At 50.8% G+C, this 22,515-nt stretch overlaps 1 protein-coding gene across 1 annotated transcript; it reads right to left on the bottom strand.

Moving 5' to 3' along the window:
- Nucleotides 1–634: 634 nt before the first annotated feature.
- On the bottom strand, nt 635–10,305 carry ARPIN (actin related protein 2/3 complex inhibitor). The gene is made up of 6 exons (XM_044761318.2): nt 10,063–10,305; nt 8,727–8,802; nt 6,007–6,139; nt 2,855–3,061; nt 2,279–2,442; nt 635–1,393 (listed from the first exon to the last, which is right to left on the bottom strand). The coding sequence occupies exons 1-6, from the start codon at nt 10,152–10,154 to the stop codon at nt 1,385–1,387; spliced, it is 681 nt and encodes a 226-aa protein (XP_044617253.1). The 5' UTR covers nt 10,155–10,305; the 3' UTR covers nt 635–1,384.
- Between the last annotated feature and the right edge of the window lie 12,210 nt (nt 10,306–22,515).

Below are 22,515 nucleotides of genomic sequence, written 5' to 3'. Positions count from 1 at the left end.
TTTTGACAGCTCTGGATTTGAATCCTGGCTCTGCCACTTAGCTGTGTGACTCTGGGTAAGTTGCTCACCTCTCTGAGGCCCCTTTTTCTCCTGTAGTATACACGTGGAAGCAGAATAATCCAGTAGTTAAGGATACGGACTTGGAAATCTGACAGCCTGGGCTTAAATTCCTCTCTCCTCTAGATGCTACTCCTGGAGGCTCTGAGCATCAGTCTCGTAGGAAAACCATGGGGAGAATATCACATGTACCTCATGGGATCGCTGTGACGATTAAGTAAGATATTGCAAGCGCTCAGCACAAGAACTAGCAGCAGGAAGGACTCCACAGTCAGTGGCTATAATTACTGTCAGGAAAGCATCCACTGCTGTGTTTAATACACGAGAGGACTCAGTAACTGGTGGTTTACCACCACCCCATCTGCTCCCCGAGGCAAGCAGGATCCGCATGCTGCCAAGCGCCTGCCATTCTTGGGACAGGCAGATTTCAACTCCAGATCTCGTCACAGATCGGAGTGGGCACCATACCCAGCAAGGCAGTGCTCACGACCAGAAAGAAGTGGCTTCCTCCTTACAGGGACGTTGCCCCGCTGGAAGACTGTTTACACCTGACGACAACTCAGTCACTGTAGAGGAATTCTTTTCTGAAGATTTACTCATTTATAAAAAGTTCTCAAGGTACAAAACAACAACGAAAAAGGTGTTATCAAAAACGTGGCCTGGAAGAGTGAGTCTGAGAGGCGGGGACCCAGCCACACCTGGGAAGGCTCTAGGCTCCCTGAGAACAGCATCCCCAGGAGAGCAGCCAAGGAGGTCAGGAGACAGGAGCCCCCAGGTGGCAGAGAAGCAGAGGAGGAATAAAGAACCAGCGGCCCTGGGGGAAGGAGGCTGGAGCAAGGGGGCAGAGGCCACAACGCGGAGCACGGGGCAGCAGGCGGAGGTGGAAGGAAACCAGGAAATACACCAAGAGCAGAGGAAGGAGACTGGGTAAGTTCTCCTCTGAGCCACTCTGCATGCAGATGAGGGATAGTCCCCGATTCTGCACCAAGACCAAGGCCAATTCCTCTGATTGCCTTGGGGAGTTGCCTGCCACCTGCCCCCAGAAACAAGGCTGCCACTCAGGGCAAGAGCCATCATGAAAGTGTCTAGGCAGGCTAGACTCACATCCAGGGAGGGACCCTCCACGAGCCACGGCATGGGGCCCACTGCCAACATCATGGGCTTGGATTCGATTTTAGCAGAGCTTGTTCAAAGGGTATTCCACGCGGCTGTAGGGAAGAACCAGCTGAGGCTTGGCGGACTGCCCCCTCCAGCTCCAGAGGGGAAGTTGATGGAAGAAATCCTCAATAGTGCTGGCGGGCCCCGGAGGCACTCCATCTCCCTAACCTCAGTCGTCCTAGGGGGAAAGTAAAGAGAGATGAACACAGCACTTTTCATGCAAGCCTTCTGCAAGTCATCAGACAAACAGGGATATGATCAAGAAGGACCAGCGGGGCCCTCGGCCACCTGCCTTGGCCTCACCTCATCAGAGCAGGCCCAGGGAGCAGCCTGGCAGCTCCAAGGATGGTTTTTCCATCCAAGACCCACGTTATTAAGACAAAAGGGGATCCAGACCCTCTACCCTACCTGCCCCCACTTTCTCTGGCAAATGTCATCTTCATCACCTACATAAATAGCCCATTTTTCTGTGACTTTATTTTAAATGTTCAATTCGGGGCCTTTTGACATCCATTCAAATCTTCAGGTGAAATACACTTCGGAAAAAGAAATCAACTGTGAGTAGGCTGAGGATCCACTAGCAAGCTGAGCCTTGGCAAAAAAAAACTATTAAGGACCAAGGTAGCCATTTTCCAGCCACTTTGGGCAGAAAGCCCAGAACAAAGGAGGAAAAACTGCTCATTCAGCTGCCCTACCACCTCGACACAGCTGACGTATTCACTTGAAGTGGAAATGTTTGGAGACCTGTGACATTAAGTCTCACTGGCTCCCCTCCGCCCTCCATTCCTTCCACCCCTCACTTTTATAAATCTTTGGGGTTTTCTTGTAATTGGCACAATTCACACCCACCAAAAAGAAAGGTCCCAGCTTGTCACCCTTTACACCTTAAAGGAATTTCCCTGATGCTAACACACTCTCGGGCATTCCCTGGAATTCCACCAAGGCTGGGGGCTAAAATTTATGCTTCTGTCTCTTTGTCCAACACCCAACCAGCACGGACAAAACTCCTGCTGAGAGAGAAACCACGCCAATGCCAAGGCCACAGTTGTCTTCCTTGACCTACCCACTCCTTGTCCTCCGCCCCGTCCCCCTGCTCTCGGCTCTCCACTGCAGCCCCCTCGGAAGACTTTCTGGCCATGATGTTGTCTGTCCAGGACGCCCCCGTCTTTCCATCACCCGCGAAATTACACTTGGTCACTGTTCCGGCCTCAAGTTTGGCTAATGAATCTGAAAGAAAGGAACAAGGTGAATGGCCCCCGTCCCTGTGGCAAAAACACAGTGGGGCCCGGTCCATTCTGCCAGCTTCCCCGAGGTCTGGGATAAGCCAGTGTTCTCTTCGGGCCTGGGTGTGCTCCGGGAGGCCCTGGGGGGGACCCTCAAAGCACTAGACAGGAAAGGTCACCCACAGGAACCACGGGATTGGGTGGTACCCCAGGATCCAGAGAGTCTCGGCTACTGGCCCCAGGGCACTTGTCCAGGGGCTTAGGAATAAATCAAGGGGCCATGTCGCCACAGAGGCCAGATGTGGCCCGCTCCCATGAGCTCTAAGCAGGAGGGCTGGGGGAGCCTCGGGCAGGAGGCCGGGACCCCCACAGGCCATATGGGAACATCAGGCCACAGTGAGGGCCGCTCTGCTCACCCAGGAAGGGGCCATCGCCTCGAGTTTTCAGCCGTACCCCGGCCCCCAGCTCCAGCTCCATCGCCTCCATCTCTGACTCAAGCATCCAGAAGGCCACTGTCTGCTCGGGGGTGAGGCTCTCTGTCAGCGCCAGCAGCTCCGGCTTATTCACCAGCCCCTTCAGCGCCTCGGGAGTGAGTCTGTCGGTGTCCCCCTTGGCTTCCTCCTCTGCAGGCACACAGCACAGGGGCTGTTACTGCTGTAATAAGCACTCTGGGAGGGCCTCCTAGGAGCCAGGCTGAGGGTTGTACACGCTCACAAGCACCTGAGGGCAGGCCTGAGGACTCGTCCTGCCAGCGCTCATCAAGGAGCTCATGGTAGAGGACCAATGGCATGGGCTCTGGAGCCAGGCTGCCTGGGGCAAATCTGCTTAGAAGCTGTGCGACCTTAGGCAGGTTACTTAACCCCTCTGTGCCTGACAAATAGGGATAAAATGGCACCCACCTGACAGGACTGACATGAGCTGTCAATGAATAATGCACATGAAGCATTCAGCACAGTGCTGGCACATGGTTGACCCTCAGTGAGCGTTAATGTTTTTTTATTCCTGTTTTACAGATGAGAAAACTAAGGCTTAGAGAGGTTAAGTAGTTTGCCCGAGGTAACACAGCTAGTCGGTGGAGGAGGCAGCATTCAAACTCTCCACACCCTTCTGCCTTCCCAGTGAGACCCCAGTGACCAGGCCGGGTTCTTCCAGGCTCTCGGGGTCTACCTGGCTGGCACAGGGTCTGCTGGACCCAGCAGCAAACTCTGGTGGTCCCCATGCTCTCTCTGGCCTGCTCGTCCTGGCCCAGCCAGAGCCCTGAGGCTCAGGGAGGGTTCCAACAGCCTCGCCTTCCTGCACTGAACGTCCCAAACCTGCAAGTCCTGGTAGGGGGCGGGGCGGTCCCAGGCTGAGAATCAAGGCCTCCCAGGCCCCACACAACAACCCAGAGCTGTCGGAAGGCTGCCTTCTCCACGCCAGCACCCCAGCGGCTGCTCTCTGGGGGAGAACTGCCCGCCAAGCCACCAAGACCACATCCCGCTCATGGTGTAAAACCGCTGCCAAGCTCCGTCAAGAAGCCTTCTGGGATCCCAGGACACCTCACTCACACAGAGGGCTTTCAAAGTGCTCCATCCTCCTCGAACCCTGCCCTGCCCTGCGTCCACCTCACCTCCTACTTCACAAGATACCAGAAGCCAGAAGTGAGGCCACTCACCTCCCTGCCACCACCTCCCCGTCAATTTACCTAAAACCACATGGAACCTCTCCTCCTTCCCTCTGTCTCAAAGGGCAAGGTGTGTCCCCTCCTGCCTCAAGCCAGTTCCTCCATCTGGGCTCCAGATCGCACCTCCTTGGGGACCCGTCCCTCTTTCTCCTCTCCCGGATCTTTCCCTAATGCCTTTTTGCATCCTGGCTTTGACACCCACGGCTCCAGGCTCTGCCCACCTCCCATCAGAGTCACTGGGGGGCTCCTCATTGTGATGCCCACTGGATGCTCTGCAGCCAGAGCCGCCCTGGGCTGTGGGCAGCACCTGACGCCATCGCTACCTCCTCACTCCTGTCCCCCTGGCCTTCCCCATCTCCCTCAGACCTCTCCCGGGGTTCCTGCTCCTTACGGACTCCTTCCCCGGCCACCTCCTGTTGTCGCTCTTCTCCAAAACAACCTCCCGGGTGCCTTCAACCACTTCCACAGCTTCGATACTACAATGTGTGACCACTCCTCCATACACTGCCAGCCCAGCCCTCTTCCTGGGTTCTAGAACTGTACCTCCAAGGCCCCAGTGGACACCTACTTGTCTTGGGAAGTGCCACCACGTGTCTAAGGCCACGTGTCCCAAACAGAACTCTTCTCCCCAAACCTGCTCCTCTCGCACCTCCACTCCCCCAAACCTGGCACCCAAGCCCAAACCCTGGGGTCCTCCCTGACTCCTCCCTCATTCTCTGCACATCCAAACACTGAGGCCACTGTCCCTCCTCTATCTTGGGTCTCTCCGCTCTCTCCATCCTCACTGACAGGTCCCTAATCCTGGCCCTCTTATCTCCCTCTGAGGTTGCCTCACAGTCTCTGACCAGGCCTCCTGGTCTCCAGTCTATTCACCTCCCCAGGGGTTTTTAAGAACAAATCTAATCTCATCACTCACCAACTTAAAGCCACTCACTACAGGGGTCCCTGTACCCTCGACTGAGTGCCCCTTCTGGGCCCTTCTCCCCGCCTGCCTCTCAGGCCGCCCTCCCCACCTGGCTTCTCTGCTCCTGCGTCAGGAGCCCTCAGGTCCCAAAGGTCTTTGGCACGCCCTCCCCTCTCTGAAACACCCCCTGGCCCAGGCACCCTGGCTGATTCCTGCTTATCTCTCAGGACTCTGTACTGGTGTTCCCTCCTCCAGGGCACCCCCGACCAAGCCTGCCTGGGCTCAGAGCCCCTCCGTAGGCTCCCGTCACAGGCTGCCCATCTCCTCCACCACACTGAGAACATCTCGAGCACATGTCTGAGTCCTGTGCGTCCCTGGACCCTCTGCGCGTGGCTCATGGCCTGGCACACGGCAGATGCTCATTAAACATTCCGAGAATTAATGAGCAACTGAAAGCAGGAATGAATAAAACAACAGAGGGATGCGTGGATTGCCACTCACCCTCAAACCCTTCTCACTCGGGGCAGACAGCAAAGAGGTCCTTTGGGAAAGCTGGGAAGAGGAACGGGATCGCGAAGGGCCCAAGAACCAAACAAGAATTTCGGCAGAAAAATGGAGGCCACCGGAGGCCTGGTCGAGGCTCTGCGCAAAGGCAGCTGGAGCCCAGAGCCAGGTTCACGGACAACTGCCTAGACTGCAGGAGACGGCAGGAGCTGGGAAGGCCAGCTAGGTCCTTGGGACTGCACTGGGGCACTGGGGATACCCTGAGTGAATGGGGTGCAGGACAGAGTCCAGCCAGGGGGCCCTCAGACCAGACATGGGCTTCAAGGCCAACCACGCGAAGAAGACACTTTCTGGGGGCCAAGAGGCCCCTAGAGACAAAGGAAGGCCAAGTACCCGAAGTCACACAAGGCATCTCACTAACATCAGGCCTCATCTTACTCACATGACAAAAACTAGTGTAAGAGGGCCCTGAGGGACGAGGGGCGGAGGATACCTACTGTAGGATGACATGAGGAAGCCTGTGTTCACCTTCCTGGTGGCGCTGAAGTTGGGCTCGATCTCATTTCCCTTGGGGTCGAACTTCCGGCGATGGATGCAACTGGGCCGGATATACAGCACGTAGTAGCGCTCCTGGGGCCAGGCAGAAAGAGGGTGAGGGGGCTACTTCACTCCCCCCACCCTGCAACACACACACTCCCCACAAGGCTCCGGCTGCAGCCCTCCCCGACTCACTCTCTACCCCGAAAGATATGCAAGCTGGGCAGATGCCCCACTTCAATATCCATTCATTCATTCATTCATTCATGTGTTCAGCAGAACACCTGCCACACATAATGAACCATGCTAGACGTCCATGAGAGGGCGGGCCCAGGGCCTGCCCCCAAGGCCTCCACAGTCCCCACACACAGCCAGAGACAGAAAGTATATACAGAACCCGAGAGTCCTAGCACCAAAGACCCCAAACACCATGAAGCAGGAGTGGAAGCAGCCAAGGTGCCATGGAAAGCGGACTGGCAGGGAGCGGGGAAGGAGGCAGCCACTGTGCCTCTTCCAGCAGATGTGGGCCAGGGGGAAATCACTCCCAGCCTCAGCTTCCCCTGTGGCACGGGGACAACGTGATGCCTGCTTTCAGGAGTGCTGTAAGGGTTCGAGGAGATGACGAAGGAGCAGACACAGTAGAAAGCATGAAGCGTGCTGCAAATGCTGCTTGCCAGCTACGCTAATCAAAGCAGGCAGACGAAACACTCCCAGAGACTGAAGAAGAGGAAACCACTCCTGGGAAAAACAGGGAGGCACAGTCTGGAAGGGTGGGGAGACCTGCCACCGCGGGAGCAAGGGTGTAGGAAGGGTATCAAAAGCCTGGGACAGGCATGTAAAATAAAAGTCAAGGTCCCGTGTGCATGTCTGAGCAAAGCGGGGCCCTTGGAGGCTGGGAGTGCCAGTGGGATAAGTCTGAGCCGGGCCTCGAGTCAGCACTTGGAGTTAGGATTTGATCAGTTAGACAAGAAGGAATCCTGAATGGTTTCGGAGCAGGAGCAAGACCCTCAGAGATGTCTTTCAGGAAACAAGCTGGCAGCAGGACAGGACTGAGCGCTGGAGGCAGCCAGACAGTAGGAGGGGCAGGTGTAAGGTTTACTCAGGACAGGCTGAGTCCCTGAGTGCCCATGGGAGGGAGTAGACCTGGAAAGACGAAGGGAGGGTGGGGCAGTCAAGGGAGGAGCCTGCCGGACCGGAGGTTGCTTACCTTGGGGCGGGGCAGGAAGAGACCTGGAGGTCTGCGGGTCATTAGGAAGGGGGAGCTCAGGGGGGTGAGCCTGGAGAGGGGCTGGGAGAACGCCCTGCCTGTCAAGGTAGCCCAGGCAAGTTAGCCTCACATCAGTGTGGCGCTGCTGCTGGGCGCCTGGGGCTGGCTGGCTGGGGGCTCCAGACTGGAGGGACCACCCTGCTAACTTCTGTGCTACCGTGCAGAAGATGCAGCATGAAATCAGTGCTGAGCTGGGAGCAGAGGTGTTCTCTAGGGGTGCGAGGGAGAGGCTCCAGCCTGCCTCCAGAGGGCATTCTAATGAGCTCAGTTGCAGAGACCAGGGAGATAAGTCAGCGGTCAGCACATCAGGGTGGGGCTATCTGAAAGGGGGGTGGAGACTCAGAACCAGTGCTCAAGAAGGAGATGCTGGCTAGCACAGGATGGTGAACGCCAGGTGTGTCCGCGGACACCTGAAATGGGGTGGTGATAAGGGGCAGGAGGCTGAGGGGACAAGGGCAGAAGGGCAGGGACGCGGGAACTGAAGCCCCGGGCAGTGTCAGCAACATAGACTCACATTCAGGCTGGAAACAAGCCCAAGAATTCAGCAACCCTCCTCCCTCCCCAAGGCACGCCCACCTGCACACACGCAGAGGCCCAGGTCCACATGGGTGACCTGATTTATAAAAACCCAACCTTCCAAAAGGCCCAGCCACAACACAGTGGCGTCCAAAGGTGAGCAAGCCCATGACAAGAGATTCACCACTTTGCAAATGGCGTCATTTCAAGGCTCCTTCCAACAGCAAACTCCACCTGTACCTTTAAAGTCATTCAATTCCAAAAACTCAAGCGCGCACACGACTTCCCAGGAACAGAGCAGGGGTCCAGAGCGGGGAAGGTCACTGCTGACCCCGCACCCACACAGGCCTTAACCTACTCTGACCTTGTCCATCAGGCCTTGGGTCAGTGCAACCCCCAGACCAGAGGACAGGAGTCCGGGCCCTTGGCTCTCCTGGGATAGAGCCACACATCCTGCCTAGCCCCGCAAAGCTCCCAGCCCTCTAACTCAGCTCCATGCGAAGGCAACAGGACCTCTTCAGAGGGCCTTCCAGCCCACTCAGCACCCCAGACTCAGTCCTGGACCACTCACCTCATCCACTCACCCTTCCTGCTTCAACCCTCCCAACCCCAGCCCCAGACACACACTTGGGTTTAAGGCCTGGTCTGTCTTCCCGGGGAGAACCCAGGCCCCCGCTTCCGCCCGCCGCCCAGCACACCCCTAACCGATCCCCTTCCACTCAGTGACCCTTTTGGCCGCTAATCTCCCGGCCCACCTCCCCCCTGCCCTGTGAGCCCTTCAAGGAAAGAGCTGGACCCTAAGTCTTGGCACTGGCAGGGCCAAGCACAGGGAGCTGCCTCGGTGGGTGTGGACCGTGAACCGAGGGTCCTGCGGGCACCCCGAGGAAACATCCTCACCTTCCTGCCATGAGCATCCGAGATGCTGTGCCGAGATACATCCACCAGGTCTCCCTCCAGCAGGACGCCGTTTCCCCTGGGGAGGAGAGGGAAGGAAGGGACCAGCTGGTCTGCCAGTCCTCAGGAAAGGACCACAGTTTGATGGCCCAGTCTGAGTTTGCACTGAGAAAGAAGCAACTCCCACGGGAGTCCCCGACTCACTCGCCCCTGAGCGGGCCCAGGACTCAGCAGCCCCTTTCTCTGTGCTTCCCACAGGGGCCCTCCCTTCCTCTGAGGGTCCCAAAGGCTGGGGCACTGCCCAGAGGGTGGGAAGGACCCGGCGAGGCTGAAGACCAAGCTATGGCCCTTCCGGCAGGGGGTTACTGTAACCAGAGCCTCAGTCTTCTTATCTGCAAAACGGGAGAGGACCAGCCGCCCCACTCTGCTTCTATGGTGATGACATTAGATCATGGCTATGAAAGTGTTTTGGAAACTATTAAGTGCTTACTAAATATAAAGGATTTTACATTTTTATTTAACCAAATTCTGGGAGGATGTCTAAGCTGCTATAAGGTATTTTTCCTTTTCAACCATTTGAAAGCACTTCCATATTCCGGTTTGCACACATCCACTTTAGAGAAGGAGAAATCAAGACTCAGAAGTTTGTGACTAGCCTAAGATGGGTCGCAGGGTCCCTGAGGAGAGCTGGACCCTGCTTCCCCATGCTAGTTTCCACTAACGCAGAACCTGTACACTTCCTTTTCTGGAACCACAGAAATGGGAGAGAGGAGGGGTGAGCTGAAGGGATGCGGACGAAAAGCGAAAACTGGCTGTACCTTACTAACCCTACCCAGCCCCTCACCCCCTACATTCTTTAGAGTTTCCAATTGCAAACGGAACGGTCCCTTTCTTCTCTTAACCTCCGTGCCCCCGTGATGGCAAGGCCAGGCCCTCCCGATGCCACACACTCCTGCAGGCAGACCACGCCCTCCCCCAGCCCAGCCAGGCCGACTCCACCCGCCATTCCGGTCACAGCCCCACCGGCCCTCCCGGAGCGGGGCGCAGCCTGGGCACAGGCCTGTGGGCAGGACAGGCTGGGTGTACAGCCCCGCGGCCCGGGCAGCGCCCGAGGTCGGGGAAGGAAGCCCCGCCTCCTGAGCCCCGTTCCGGAGTCGGGACCCCGATTCTTTCCCAAGGGTCTGGGGACAGGAGGGGAGACTGGCGCCACCTGCGTCTTAGGGGTGCGCTGCGGAGCGCGGCGCCGGGGGGCGCGGACTGGGGCCCGAGAGGCGGCCGCGGAGAGCCCTCCGCCATTGGGAGGCGAAGGGTCAGGGCGGCGGGGGCGGCGGGGACCTACCGCTGGTGGGCGGCTGGGGCCCAGGCGCCCGGCAGCCGCGCACTCCGCACCGGCTTGTTGCGGAGCGCGTCGTCACGGTAGATGCGGCTCATCCTCCCGCACCCGCGAGGCGCGCGCGGGGGCGGCGGCGGCGGCGGCGGCGGCGGCGGGAAGCGCGGAGGACTCGCCGAGACCGGCCACCGCCGCGGATCCCGGAACGCGGATCCTGGAACGCGGACCTGGGAACGCGGCCCGGCTCCGGGCGTGCCGGGCGGGACTTAAAGGGGCCGAGCCCCATTCCGGCCCGCGGGACCCTGCGTGGTGGGAGGTGGGCTTCCGGGGAGACCCGGGGCTGAGTGGGGCCTTAGCCCTGTGAGGGAGGAAAGGCCACGTCCTTCTCTTTTCTCTCCCTCTTCCTTGTAACTGGAGGGAGACCCCCACCCCAACGCAGGCACAAAGGGGAAATTGAGGCCCAGAGATCCTATTGAAGAAGCCCTGGAAAGATGGGATTCCAGGGAGCAGGAATGGAGAAAAGGGAACGGCCGCCATGGAGGGCGGGGTGGTCAGCACAGACGCTGCTCTTTGTGCCCCTCTCCAGGTCCCACAGCGGCTGAGGGAGGGGTTCCAGGGATCTGTGACGACGGACCCTGGGCTTGGGTGTCAGATCAACGACATACCGAGGTTTGAATCCCAGCTGTGTGAGCCTGGACAAGTTCCTCAACCTCTCTGAGCCCGTGCTTCCTCCTCCGTAAAATGGGGTCAGTATCAGAGGGGTTTTAAAGATTAATAAATTCACTCTAGAACATCGCCTCTCGCCTCTCCATCTTCCCGCACAGCTCTTGGAGCCCTCCCCAGTTCCTTACTGCTCTTTGTGCAAGTATGTAAAGTCTAGGGGTGCATTTTCCAAGCCTGGGTGCAGGGGTCTGTTCTGACCCAGGGATTGTTGGAGAATCTTGGTTCTCTTGTTTGACCCCTTTGTGCCAAGACCTGGGGCAGGTGGGCCCATTCGTGGAGTCCAGGTGTGGCCTATGGGGGAGCATTTAAAGGAGAGATGGCCAGGTAGATGCCTGGGAGTGCAAGATGAGCTGGGGGGGGTGGGGGGAGGCGGCCTGGAAGCAGCATCCTCTCCCCCCACACACATTAGGACTTGGCACTTTTGTTTTCAAGGGCTCCTTCCTCCACTAAAAAAATTTTTTTAATTATATTTTATGACTGAGTTGGCGTAAAGATGAATATATTAACATTATATTTTAAAACATTTTCTTTGCTCTAAACATTCTTTTTTTCTTGCGATTTTAAAAGAAATTAAAACATTTTTGTGAGTCCTAGGCATTGTGCCTAATGGATTAGTCAGCCCCACCCTCAGTCTGGCCTACCTGGCTGCTCCATAAATGTCAAAAGGAAGGACATAGAGGAGCCCTGGCAGGAAGTCCCTCTGGGCAGCACTGTCCTTTGGCTCTCTCTTCAGAACTCCCCGGGCTGCTATAAGGAACTCTTATAATTCAATAGCAAGAAAACAAATAACCTGATTGAAAAATGGGCAAAGAAACAGAGACATTTCTCCAAAGAAGACACATAAATGGCCAACAGGTATGTAAAAAGCAGCTCAGCATCACTAATCATCAGGGAAACGCAAATCTAAACCACAGTGAGATGTCACCTCACACCTGTTAGAATGGCCATTATCAAAAAGACAAAAGATAAGAGTTAGCTAGGATGTGGAGAAAAGGGAAGCCTTGTGCACGGTTGCTGTACAAGGGTACGTAAATTGGTGCAGCTGCTATGGGAAATACTATGGAGGTTGCTCAAGAAATTAAAAACAGAGCTCCCATATGATCCAGCAATCCCACTTCTGGGTATCTATGCAAAGGAATTGATATCAGGATCCCAAAGGGATATGTGCGCTCCCATGTTCACTGCAGCATTATTCACAATAGCCAAGACATGGAAGCAACCTACACGTCCGTCAGTGGATGAATGGGCAAAGAAAATGTGGTAGGTATACACATACAAGAGAATAGTTACTATTCAGCCTTAAAAAGAAGGAAACTGCATTTGCAACAGTGTGGATGAACCCAGAAGTGAAAGAAACCAGATCCAGAGAGACAAATGTGGCATGATCTCGTTTATGTGAGGAATCAGGCTCATAGAAGCAGCATAGAATGGCGGTTATCAGGGGCTGGGAGGAGGGGAACGGGGAGTTTCTAGTCAAAGGGTACCAAGTTTCAGGTGTATAAGATGAATGAGACCTAGAGATCTACTGCCCAGCACAGTGCCTATAGTTGACAATAGTGTAGTATACACTTAAAAGTTTACTAAGAGGGTAGATCTTATGTTAAGTGTTCTTATCACACACAAAAAATAATAATAAATAAAGTGGGCACGAGGAAACTTTTGGAGGTGATGCATATGTTTATGGCGTAGATTGTGGTGATGTTTTCACAGGTGTGTACTTATCTCCAAAATCATAGAGTTGTATACATTAAATATAGACAGCTTTTTGTAAGTCAATCACGCCTCCTTAAAATGGTTTAGAAAACAAACAAACTCTCCGGGCTGGTCCCAGCCACATGGCTGGCCGGCCCCTCTCCTCCTTCCCCTTTCTGTGTCATCTCCCCATCAATGGGCTCCAGATCTTCCCCGCCTTATATGGCAGCCACTAGCCACACATGGCTGTTTAAATTTTAATTAATTAAACCTAAATAAAATTTAAAATTCAATTCTTCAGTCTCACTAGCCACATTTCCAGTGCTCAGTAGCTGGCAACATATGGCTAGTGGCTACCATTTTGGACAGAGCGAACACAGAACGTTTCCATCATCACAGAAAGTTCTGTCCGACAGCACTGCTGTAGCTCCTTTCTTAGGAGACTAATCTCCTGCTTATTCGTCTCTGTGACTTCACCCTTTCAGCACAATTGGCAGACCAGGCACCAGCAAGGAGGAAGAACCTAAAAGAACAAGAAGACTTTTTTTTTTAAAGGTTTTGATATTTATTTCCTAAAAAGTATCAATCGTCATGGGAAAAAACTAGAACTTTCTTGGACTTTCTTACACCTATTTGGAGTTTATTAACATCTCTATATCAAATTATAAACCACGAGGTACAACGTGGAGACTGCTTAAGCTCTGGGCCCCTCAGTTCCATGGGCCCCTTTTAAGGACAGGCTTGGAAGGACCCAATGTGCTCATAGGGGCATATGCTTCTGTAAAATTTTTGTAGATAAGGCAGCTTTGGTGCAGTCAGTTAAGACTACTCTCTCTTTTTGCCCAAATGCTCCTTTGCCGCATTGTCAGATGATGTTGGAGTGGATCTGAGTGAGGGGAACTTGACGTGGGATACATTTCATTTGGGTTTTGGAATAGATTTATGTGTCTGTAGTCTCTCCCACCTGTAATTCGGTTTTTGCCAGCTGTCCTGGTGTAGGAGCGCCCCGCCACCCTCTGTGCTGACATCTGGTGTAGGGCACAGTATGTGACATGATGGAACAGGGCAACGCGTCATATCGCAGTGGAAACGTGCCCTGAAGAGGCTGCCACTGAGACTGTGTGGGGGGTGGAGAAGGAACAAGGCATGAAAGCTAAGGAGCCAGAAGCTGGTGTGTAGAAAATTCTTCCAGGCGTCAAACAGGTAAAATCGTAAGCAGAGGATTTGGTTGTCATTAACCCTAGTCAACATGGAAGTTCTTTCAGGAATGTTCTTGCTAAGGCTGTGCATGTAATTACAAACACCAACTGTTTTTTCTTTTTTGATGGACGGTGGGCAAAATGAAACTTATCAGGATTCTCATAGAGCACAAATATGTAACAGGAAGACAAACGAGGATGCATGTGTGAGTGGAGTCCTAGGTTTCATGCATCAGATCACATCGTAGCATATCTGACACGTCTTGTCTTGACAAAGTCTGATGGTTGCAGAAAAAATAAAATGCCACATTGCCACCAATGCAGTGAAACAGCCTGAAGAAAACACACATACACACCACAGAGCAAGGACGCAAAACAAAGGATGCACTCAAGAGAGAAAGCATGACATGAAATAAGATGCCAGAATGAGGACTAAACCTATCCATCATGCGCCATCAATAAATGCAAATGGGGTAAGCCTTGTTTGGAAAGGAAATCCATGGTGTGCCTTTGTATCAGACATCTCTTAATGCCACAGCAGAGCCCTCGTCCCCATAAGCCTCCAGGGCCTTTTACCTATCCTGTCCTAGCCTCTCAGCAGTCACCAGCTCTGCTTGGGCCCCGACTGACTTCATGCAGAGACAACCCCCCACACCTCACCTCATGGCCACCCTGTACCACGTGTCCCCAGAGACACTTGGTGCCAAGGGTGGTCTTTAAAAGAAGACTCTTAGGGCAGGATTGTGAAATTGGAGTACCGACTATTCTGAAGGCAATAGGGACACTATTGCTGGTGGTAAGTGGGTGGTGATAAGCCTCGGCATGAAGTGGCATCACTATTACTAAGGTTTTCATCTGTGGTTAATTGGGGTGAGGTGCGGGTTGAAGGTGAAATTGAGCTGGGAAATGGAATGCCTGTACCGTTTGACTGGACGGGGCAATAATAATTATAAGAAATGTAGAGTAAGCCGGCTTTTATTAACAGCATAAAAAACCTTGCGAAAAAGAAAGCGATAGGCTCAGGGTAGCTAACAGCCAACTTAAGGACGTGTAAAAGCCATGGGGAGCTTTATGGTGGGTTTTAAGGAGGCCCTCATCTCCTGCAGCTTCAGGGAAACTGCTAAAAGTCAGGCTCAGCAGCTGACCGTAAGGGTGACAGCTGCCAAAGGAGGCTGAACGTGCAGCTGTGACAGATCACCTGTCAGATTCAGGCTCTACCAGAAAAAGAGTGGGACCCTGGGATGGGAACATTGGGTAGACGAGCCAGAAAACCTTGAACCCTCTGATACCCTGGAACTCTCCAGGCCAGCAGAAGCGGCCAGCCCCTGCCCTAATGTGGAGATGGTGCAAAGACCTCCCTGGAAGCAGATGCCTTGCAAGATGTCATTTGCTTTTCGTAAGATCTGCGTCCATCACCACTCATTGCCTCCAGGCCAACAGTCAGAATCGGATCGGATCAGATCGCCACAACCTGAGCAGGAAGGTACAGTTCCTACTCCCAGAGGATCAGCTTACACACCCCAGGAATCGCAGGAGCTGGCCAGCACGTGCCTTGGGGAGCTAAGGAGAGCCATGTGGCAGTGGATCTGAGATGAGCGACCAGGGGGAGTGGAATCTAAGGCTGGATTAGAGAGAATTTATTGACGTGGGGCCTTCACCTGCGATGTGGCATTCAATACTCTAGCAAGGATACCTGGAGCTAGTCTTAATAGTATGTGCAGATGGCTACAAAACTTCCACATGACAATGAGGTGGGGATGCCAGAACTTTCTTCACACAGTATTGAGGAAGTGGTTACAAGGCTCAAAGAGAGGAGAATTTTAGAAGGGATTTACTAGGTAAGATCTGAGACCGCACCATCTGACTAGGCCCGGGAAGGCCCAGAGGCAACGAGGAAGGACTGGGCCACTGCTGTCTTTGAGATGCCCTGTGGGGTTGACGGGAATAGATACTACCATGGAACCAAACGCCCAAATAAAAGAGGATATGCGCACATATATCAAGAGTTGGTGAGTTAAAGGCTGATGTCATCCATTGCTATGGAAAGTGGCGGCCCCTTGTCAATCCCCAGGCCTGAGTCAGTTTTCAGACCCCAAGTCCATTGAAAGGGGGCCTGAGTCCCCTCAAGGAACACGGAGAGGTTTTTTCTCACACCAACCACTTCAATTCTCTGACACCATCCAGGTGTCCTACAATTCAATTCAATTAGGACACTTCTAGGATCTGGTGTCAGACTCCATAGGTTTAAGGGCTCCATCCCACATGGCTGCCCTCTGCTTCAGACGCTAGTCTCAAGCATCGGGTCCCCAGGTTATCCACACTTCTGTCTGACTTGACCACAAATTCTGGGGTTCCCACAGCTCCCCCCCTCAGGTTAGGTAATTTATTAGAACAACTCACAGAACTTAGGAAGATGCTATATTTACTATTATGTACAGCTGTTAGAAAGGATATGAATGAACAGCCAGAAGATGGGCAGAGGGCGAGGTCTGGAACGGTCCCAAGTGCAGGAGTTCTGTCCCGTTGGAGTTGGGGTGTGACCCGCTCCTGGCACGTGGATGCGTTCACCAACCCAGAAGCTCTCCAGGCCTCATCATTTAGGGGTTTTTATGGAGGTTTCATCACATAGGCCGCATTGATGAGATCGTTGGCCAGTGGTAATTCTCAATCTCCAGTCCGTGTGCCCTCCCTGGAGGTTGGGAGGTGGGGCTTAAAGTTCCAAGCTTCTAGTCAAGCCTTGGTCTTTCTGGCAACCAGCCGCTATCTTGAAGCTGTCTAGGGCCCCACCAAGACTCACCTCATTAGAACAAATGATGCTCCTATCACCCTTATCACTCAGAAAATTCCCAGGTTTTTAGAAGCTTTGTGCCAGGAACCAGGAGAAACACTAAATATTTTTCTTATTACACTACAAACGCCACCACAAGTATATATGTAAATAGTCTCCCAGTCCTTCTACCAAAGGGATCTGTGGCCATTTACTGGATAACTGTGCCCCGGGGTAAGGGGCTGTCCAGAATTTTAAAGAACTGTGAAACATGGGGATCTGCTGACGCGAATACCCAAGGACCCAGAACACCATTATGATTGTCCTATTAGAGTGGGCTTCTAGGAGTTAGGCAGCAAATGGAATTTTGACCCAGCTCTATCTTTCAGTTGGTCTAACGGGTCTGTGGAATGACCCTGTGATAATTCCCCTAGTTCCCAAATTTATAATCTGGGAAGATTTACTTGGAAGCTAGCAGGAAGCTCACATTGGTTCGCTGACCTGAGGACCAGGGGCCACTGTGGTGGGAAGAGCCGGGGGAAGCCTCTGATGCTGCCTTCTCATCCCCTAGACAAGGTGGTAAATCAGAAGTAATAGCCCACCCTGGGAGGAATTGCAGAGTAGTGCCACTCTCAAAGACTTAAAGGACGCAAGGGTGCTGGGCTCCATCATATTATTGTTCAGTTTAACCTTTTGTTCGACCTTGTAATGGTTGATTTTTGCTCTGATACTCCCATTGGGCTGGCCTGGACCTTGTCAGATATGCTTCACTCTCTGAGGCTCTCCCTGGCCCGTCCTGCTTCCTCTCCACCTTTCCATTCATAGGTGTTGGGTCTGCATTGTGGTCTGAAGGCTTTGCTTGCCCAATCCTGCTTCTCCCTCTTTTTAGCTTTCACAGGTGTTAGGTCACAATAAACCCCTTGCGTTCCAATCCCATCTCAGTGTGAGCTCCTGGAGGCCCCTCCTGGCAAGCCCCAATGTCAGTTGCCCTGCCTGGATCAGATCAACCCAGCCTCTGGCACTTTGTTGGCAGCCACAGAGTTGATGAGTGCATTCTTCTTGATCCTCATTAGTTGAGAGAATCAAAATCTGCTTGCTTTTATGTGGGAAGGACAGCAGTCCACAGTCACATTTTTTCTCCGGGGCTATGACATCTCTTTTGCTCTGTGTCACAAATCAGATCACAGACACCTCAATCATCTCATCCTACAGGACCTTGGCTTAGTCTGTTATGCTGATGACGTCATCCTAATTAGATGTGGTGAGCAGAAATTGGCAAGTACCCTAGACGCTTTAGTAAAACACATGTGACAGAGAGAGAAAGCCCGTAAAGAATTCGAAAGTCTGCTACATTGGTGAAATGTCTAGGAATCTAGTAGTCTTGCATACACTGAGACATTTCTATTAAAGCAAAGGACAAACTGTTGCACCTCGCACCTAAGAAAGAGCACCGGGCCTGGAGGGCCTCTTAGGGACTGGAGTCAGCGGACATCACCCTTGGCAACACTGCTGTGATCTGCATGTGGGGGGCGCTCAGAAGACTGCCAGTTTCAAGGTCCCAGAGCAAGAGAAGACTGACAAAGACAAGGCAGCAAAAACTCAGATCTCTTGGGGATGAAGGTGTGGGTCACTCTATCAGGCAAAGCAGCCAAAGCACGAGCTGAGGAGAAAGGAAACCCAGGATGGGTGGTGGGACATGCTGACTATAAATCACAGCCTCGGGGACAGCGGGGAGTGTAGCTGGTTTCATTGATCTTCTTGCCTTAAGTCTTTTCAGAGATGTGTGACTGGCCACTTCCTTGAAGGAAATTCTGAGACTAAGGGTCTCACAAAACCCAGCATAGGATAAAGGTGCCATTGCAAGTCAGCAGGGAAGAGAGACACAGATCAATAAATGGCATCAGGACAATTGAATCCCAAGAGATTGAAGATAAAAATTTTAAAGTACTGTAAAAATGCCAGAAGAAGCATGGTAAAAAGTTTATTAACCTCAGTGTGGGATGAATTTTCTAAACAAAATCTAAAGTCTCAGCTGTAAAAGAAGAGCCTGGTAAATTTGGCTCCCTAATCTTAGAATTTCTGCATGGATGTGCCAATGGCATGAAAAAGGGAGTACCATTGTTCTAGATTTATAAATGGCTTGTAAATAAATTAAAAGATGCTCAACCTTATTCCTAATTAGAGACAGGCAAATAAAACCATCGATGGGGTTGGGCATCTTTTAATATAGTTTATAAGCCATTTATATTTATATTCTCTGTGAAAGCCAATTTTTGCTTTCATCCGTATTTTCCCACAGTTTGGTAAAGATCAGAACATTTGATAATATAAATTTGGCTACAAGGTGGATAAATAGACACTCACATACGTTTCTGGGGAAAGTACATGCATTTATTGCTGTGACTTTTTTGAAAGGACACTTGACAATGTCTATTAAAACTACAAACACACATGCCTTTTGACCCAGCAATTCTATTTCTAGAAATAGAAATATTTCTAGGAATATATTCCTACATGTGTGGAATGTCATATATGTGAGCACTGTTTGGAATAGCAAAGTCCTAGAAACAACCTAAATGTCCATCCAGGGGGGACTGGCTAAACAAATGATGAAATATCAATTCAAAGAAATACTACGCAGCCATAAAAAAGAATGAGACGTATATATAGTACACAACATATGTGTGTTTGCATGTAATGTCAAGATATTTCACTCTTGTTAAGTAAAATCAGCAAGGTACAGTAAGTACAGTGTGCCCAACAAGTTGCTCATTCAACAAATGTTGGAGACTTTCTCTATGCCAGGAACTGTCCTAGGTACTGGAGAAATAGAGGTACAAGTGAGCTGAGCGGTAGGGTTTGGAATCTATGTTTTACTCTAAAACTTGTTCTCATTATGTTAAAAAAGGATATATATTTATATATATAAATGCATTTCTTTTTGCATGTGTGCTTGTACATAATCTTTCTGGAAGGAGAAACAAGAAACTGATACTAGCAACTGCCTCAGGGGGACTGGGGCTCCGGGGTGGGAAGCTGACTTATGTTTCACAGTGTATCTTTTTATGCTGTTTGATATTTTTACCATGTACATGAATTATTTTTTCAATTAAAAACTAGTTAATTTTTTAAACTGTGGAAACATCTTAATATTCAATCTCAGCTGTAATCAGAGAAATGCAAATTAAAAACATCAGGGAAATAAGATTTTTTAGGAAGGATTTAAAAACTCATAAAGCTCACAGTTGATGAGGATGTGAGAAAATGGACTTGTGTATTGTTTGCATGTTTCATTTGCGGGAATGAGCATTGGTAAACCTTTCCTGAGGATTGCTGGATGTTTTTTATATCAAAGGCCTTAACTTTTTTAGTATATCCTTGTTCCAACCATTCTGCATCCACAAATTTCCCCAGAGGAAAGAGTCAGGGACAGGTGCAAAGATGAAGCTATAAGGCTATTAGACTCAGCGTGTGAATAATAGGGAAATTATAGGAGCAATTTAAATTCTAATAAGAATCATTTATTTAAACTATGGTATATCCGTACCATGGAATTGTATGACTATACTTAAAATACTGTTAAAGCATATTTAATGACATGCAAAAATGGTATCAATTTATTGCTAGGTGAAAATGAAGTTATAAAAGAGAGTGTTCCCTATTCCAATTTCGGCACAAATATATATATATACACATACACATATATATATAAAGACAGAAAAAATATTAACAATAGTTAATAAATCATAAGTGATTTACAGTCTCTTCTTTTTGCTTAAAGTGCATTTTTAAAATAATTTGTAGGTGCTGGCCCAGTGGTTAAGTTCATATGCTCCGCTTTGCCGGCCTGGGGTTCGCCAGTTCAGATCCCAGGTGCAGACCTATGTATCGCTCATCAAGCCATGCTGTGGCAGGCGTCCCACATATAAAGTAGAGGAAGATGGGCACTGATGTTAGCTCAGGGCTAATGTTCCTCAAAAAAGAAAATAATAATTTTTACTTTTTGGACCTCAAGTGCATGTAATCAAATTACACGCACTTTTTTTTTTAGATTCTTTTTGTGTGTGTGTGTGAGGAAGATCAGCCCTGAGCTAACATCCGTGCCCATCTTCCTCTACCTTTTTTTTTTATATATATATGTGGGACGCCTGCCACAGCACGGCTTGATAAGTGATGTGTAGGTCCACATCTGGGATCTGAACCGGTAAATCTCGGGCCACCAAAGAGGAGTGTGTGAACTTAACCACTGCACCACTGGCCCTAGATTATGATTCTCAGAGAAGAGCACACCATCATTGTTTAGCCCATGCATGGTCACTTTCAGTATATTTACTTTGATTGTTTCTGTGTGCATTTCTCTAAGGAGCTCCCACGTATCCACCACCCAGCAAGAATATTGCCAATAACTGTCTACAGCTGCTCGCCTTTCCATCCCCATCTTCCCACAGCTCAAACTAACCACCATTCTGAATTTTGTTCTCATCATTCCCTTCTTTTTTTGATTTTTGATTTTTTAAAAATTGGGGTAAAATACACATAACATAAAACTTAACACCTTAACCATTCTAAGCGTGCAGCTCAGCAACATTAAAAACACTCAGATTGCTGTGCTGTCACTGCCATCCATCTTCCGAACGTATTTCATGTGGCAAAACGAAAACTCCGTACCTGTTAAACAAATAACTCCCCATTTTCCCCCTACCCCAGGCCCTGGCAACCACCATTCTACTTTCTGTCTCTGTGAATTTGACCACTTTAGACCCCTCCCGTAAGGGGAATCATACAGTATTTGTCCTTTTTGTGACTGGCTTACTTCACTTAGCACAGTGTCCTCGAGTTCATCCATGTTGTAGATGTGACTGAATGTCCTTCCTTTTTAAGGCTGAGTGATATTCCATTATATGTATACACCATCTTTTGCTCATTCATTCCAACATCAATGGACACTTGGGTTGTTTCTTTTCTTTTCTTTTTTTTTTTTTTGCTTGAGGAAGATTAGCCCTGAGCTAACATCTGTGCCAATCTTCCTCTATTTTATATGTGGGTTGCCTCCACAGTGTGGCTGATGAGTGGGGTAGGTCTGCACCTGGGATCCAAATCAGCAAACCCAGACCACCAAAGCAGAACACGCCAAACTTAACCACTACACCACAGGACCAGACTTGGGTTGCTTCTATCGCAATTTTGACTATCATAAAAAATGCAGGTATTACGGTGTTGGAAAGCATATATATAAACCATGGAGTCCACAGTTATTAACTATGAGCTAATTCTTATTAATCTATAATAGCTCCTCAATCTAAATACATCCCTAAAAGGTCATTTGAAACGCCATCTTTGTCATACCCTTTTTTAAAAAACATCTAATTCAAATATTTCTCGGCTTTTCATTCTGGTCCACTGATTCATCCGTGTGGTCCCACACTGTTTTAATGTTTGTAGTTCAATGAGGTATTCCAGTAACCAACAGAGCAAGTTCCTCTTTGTAACTCTTCTCAATTTGACCTTGAATTCCCCCCTGCGCCTATTTTTGTAGGTATATCTACCTATTCTAGACCAATCAGTGCTCCTGGAGTGACAGTCACCCCCCAGGGCTTAGGGCATTACGATGCTGGGCCTGGCAGGCAGGTCCTCCCTGCCCAGCAGGAACGTCCATGTAGGGCACAATCTGAGTGACAGCAAGTCCCACGGACTGTTTGAAGCCAGGTATCCCTAAGGAGATTCCCATTTATTGCCAGACACGTTCCAGAATATTCAAGAGTGTCTTTTTCTAATTGGTCGTCCACTGCTCCTCACCCTGGTGTGGTCGATTTGCCCAGAGCACTCAAAATTTCCGTTTCTAGGAAGAGAATAAAACTTCCCTGGACTGGAAGCCTCCACGCTGGGCGCAGGTTGGCCCGGGGCAGCGGCTGTGGCAGCAGTACCTGAGACTCCCGGCGTGGTGTTCGGTGTTTCTATCCGCGATGCTGTCTGCAAGACTCTTGAGTTTTAGAAAATAAACATTCTCATATGCAAAGTCGTAAATGTTGTCACGCTGACTGTGAGGGAAACCCCTGACAGAGCAGAGGGGGGACAGGCCCG

Source organism: Equus asinus, chromosome 2 (genome assembly GCF_041296235.1).
Source record: "Equus asinus isolate D_3611 breed Donkey chromosome 2, EquAss-T2T_v2, whole genome shotgun sequence".
NCBI lineage: Eukaryota > Metazoa > Chordata > Mammalia > Perissodactyla > Equidae > Equus > Equus asinus.
The sequence above is the reverse complement of the archived record's forward strand: the minus strand, read 5'-3'. Positions and strand labels throughout refer to the sequence as shown.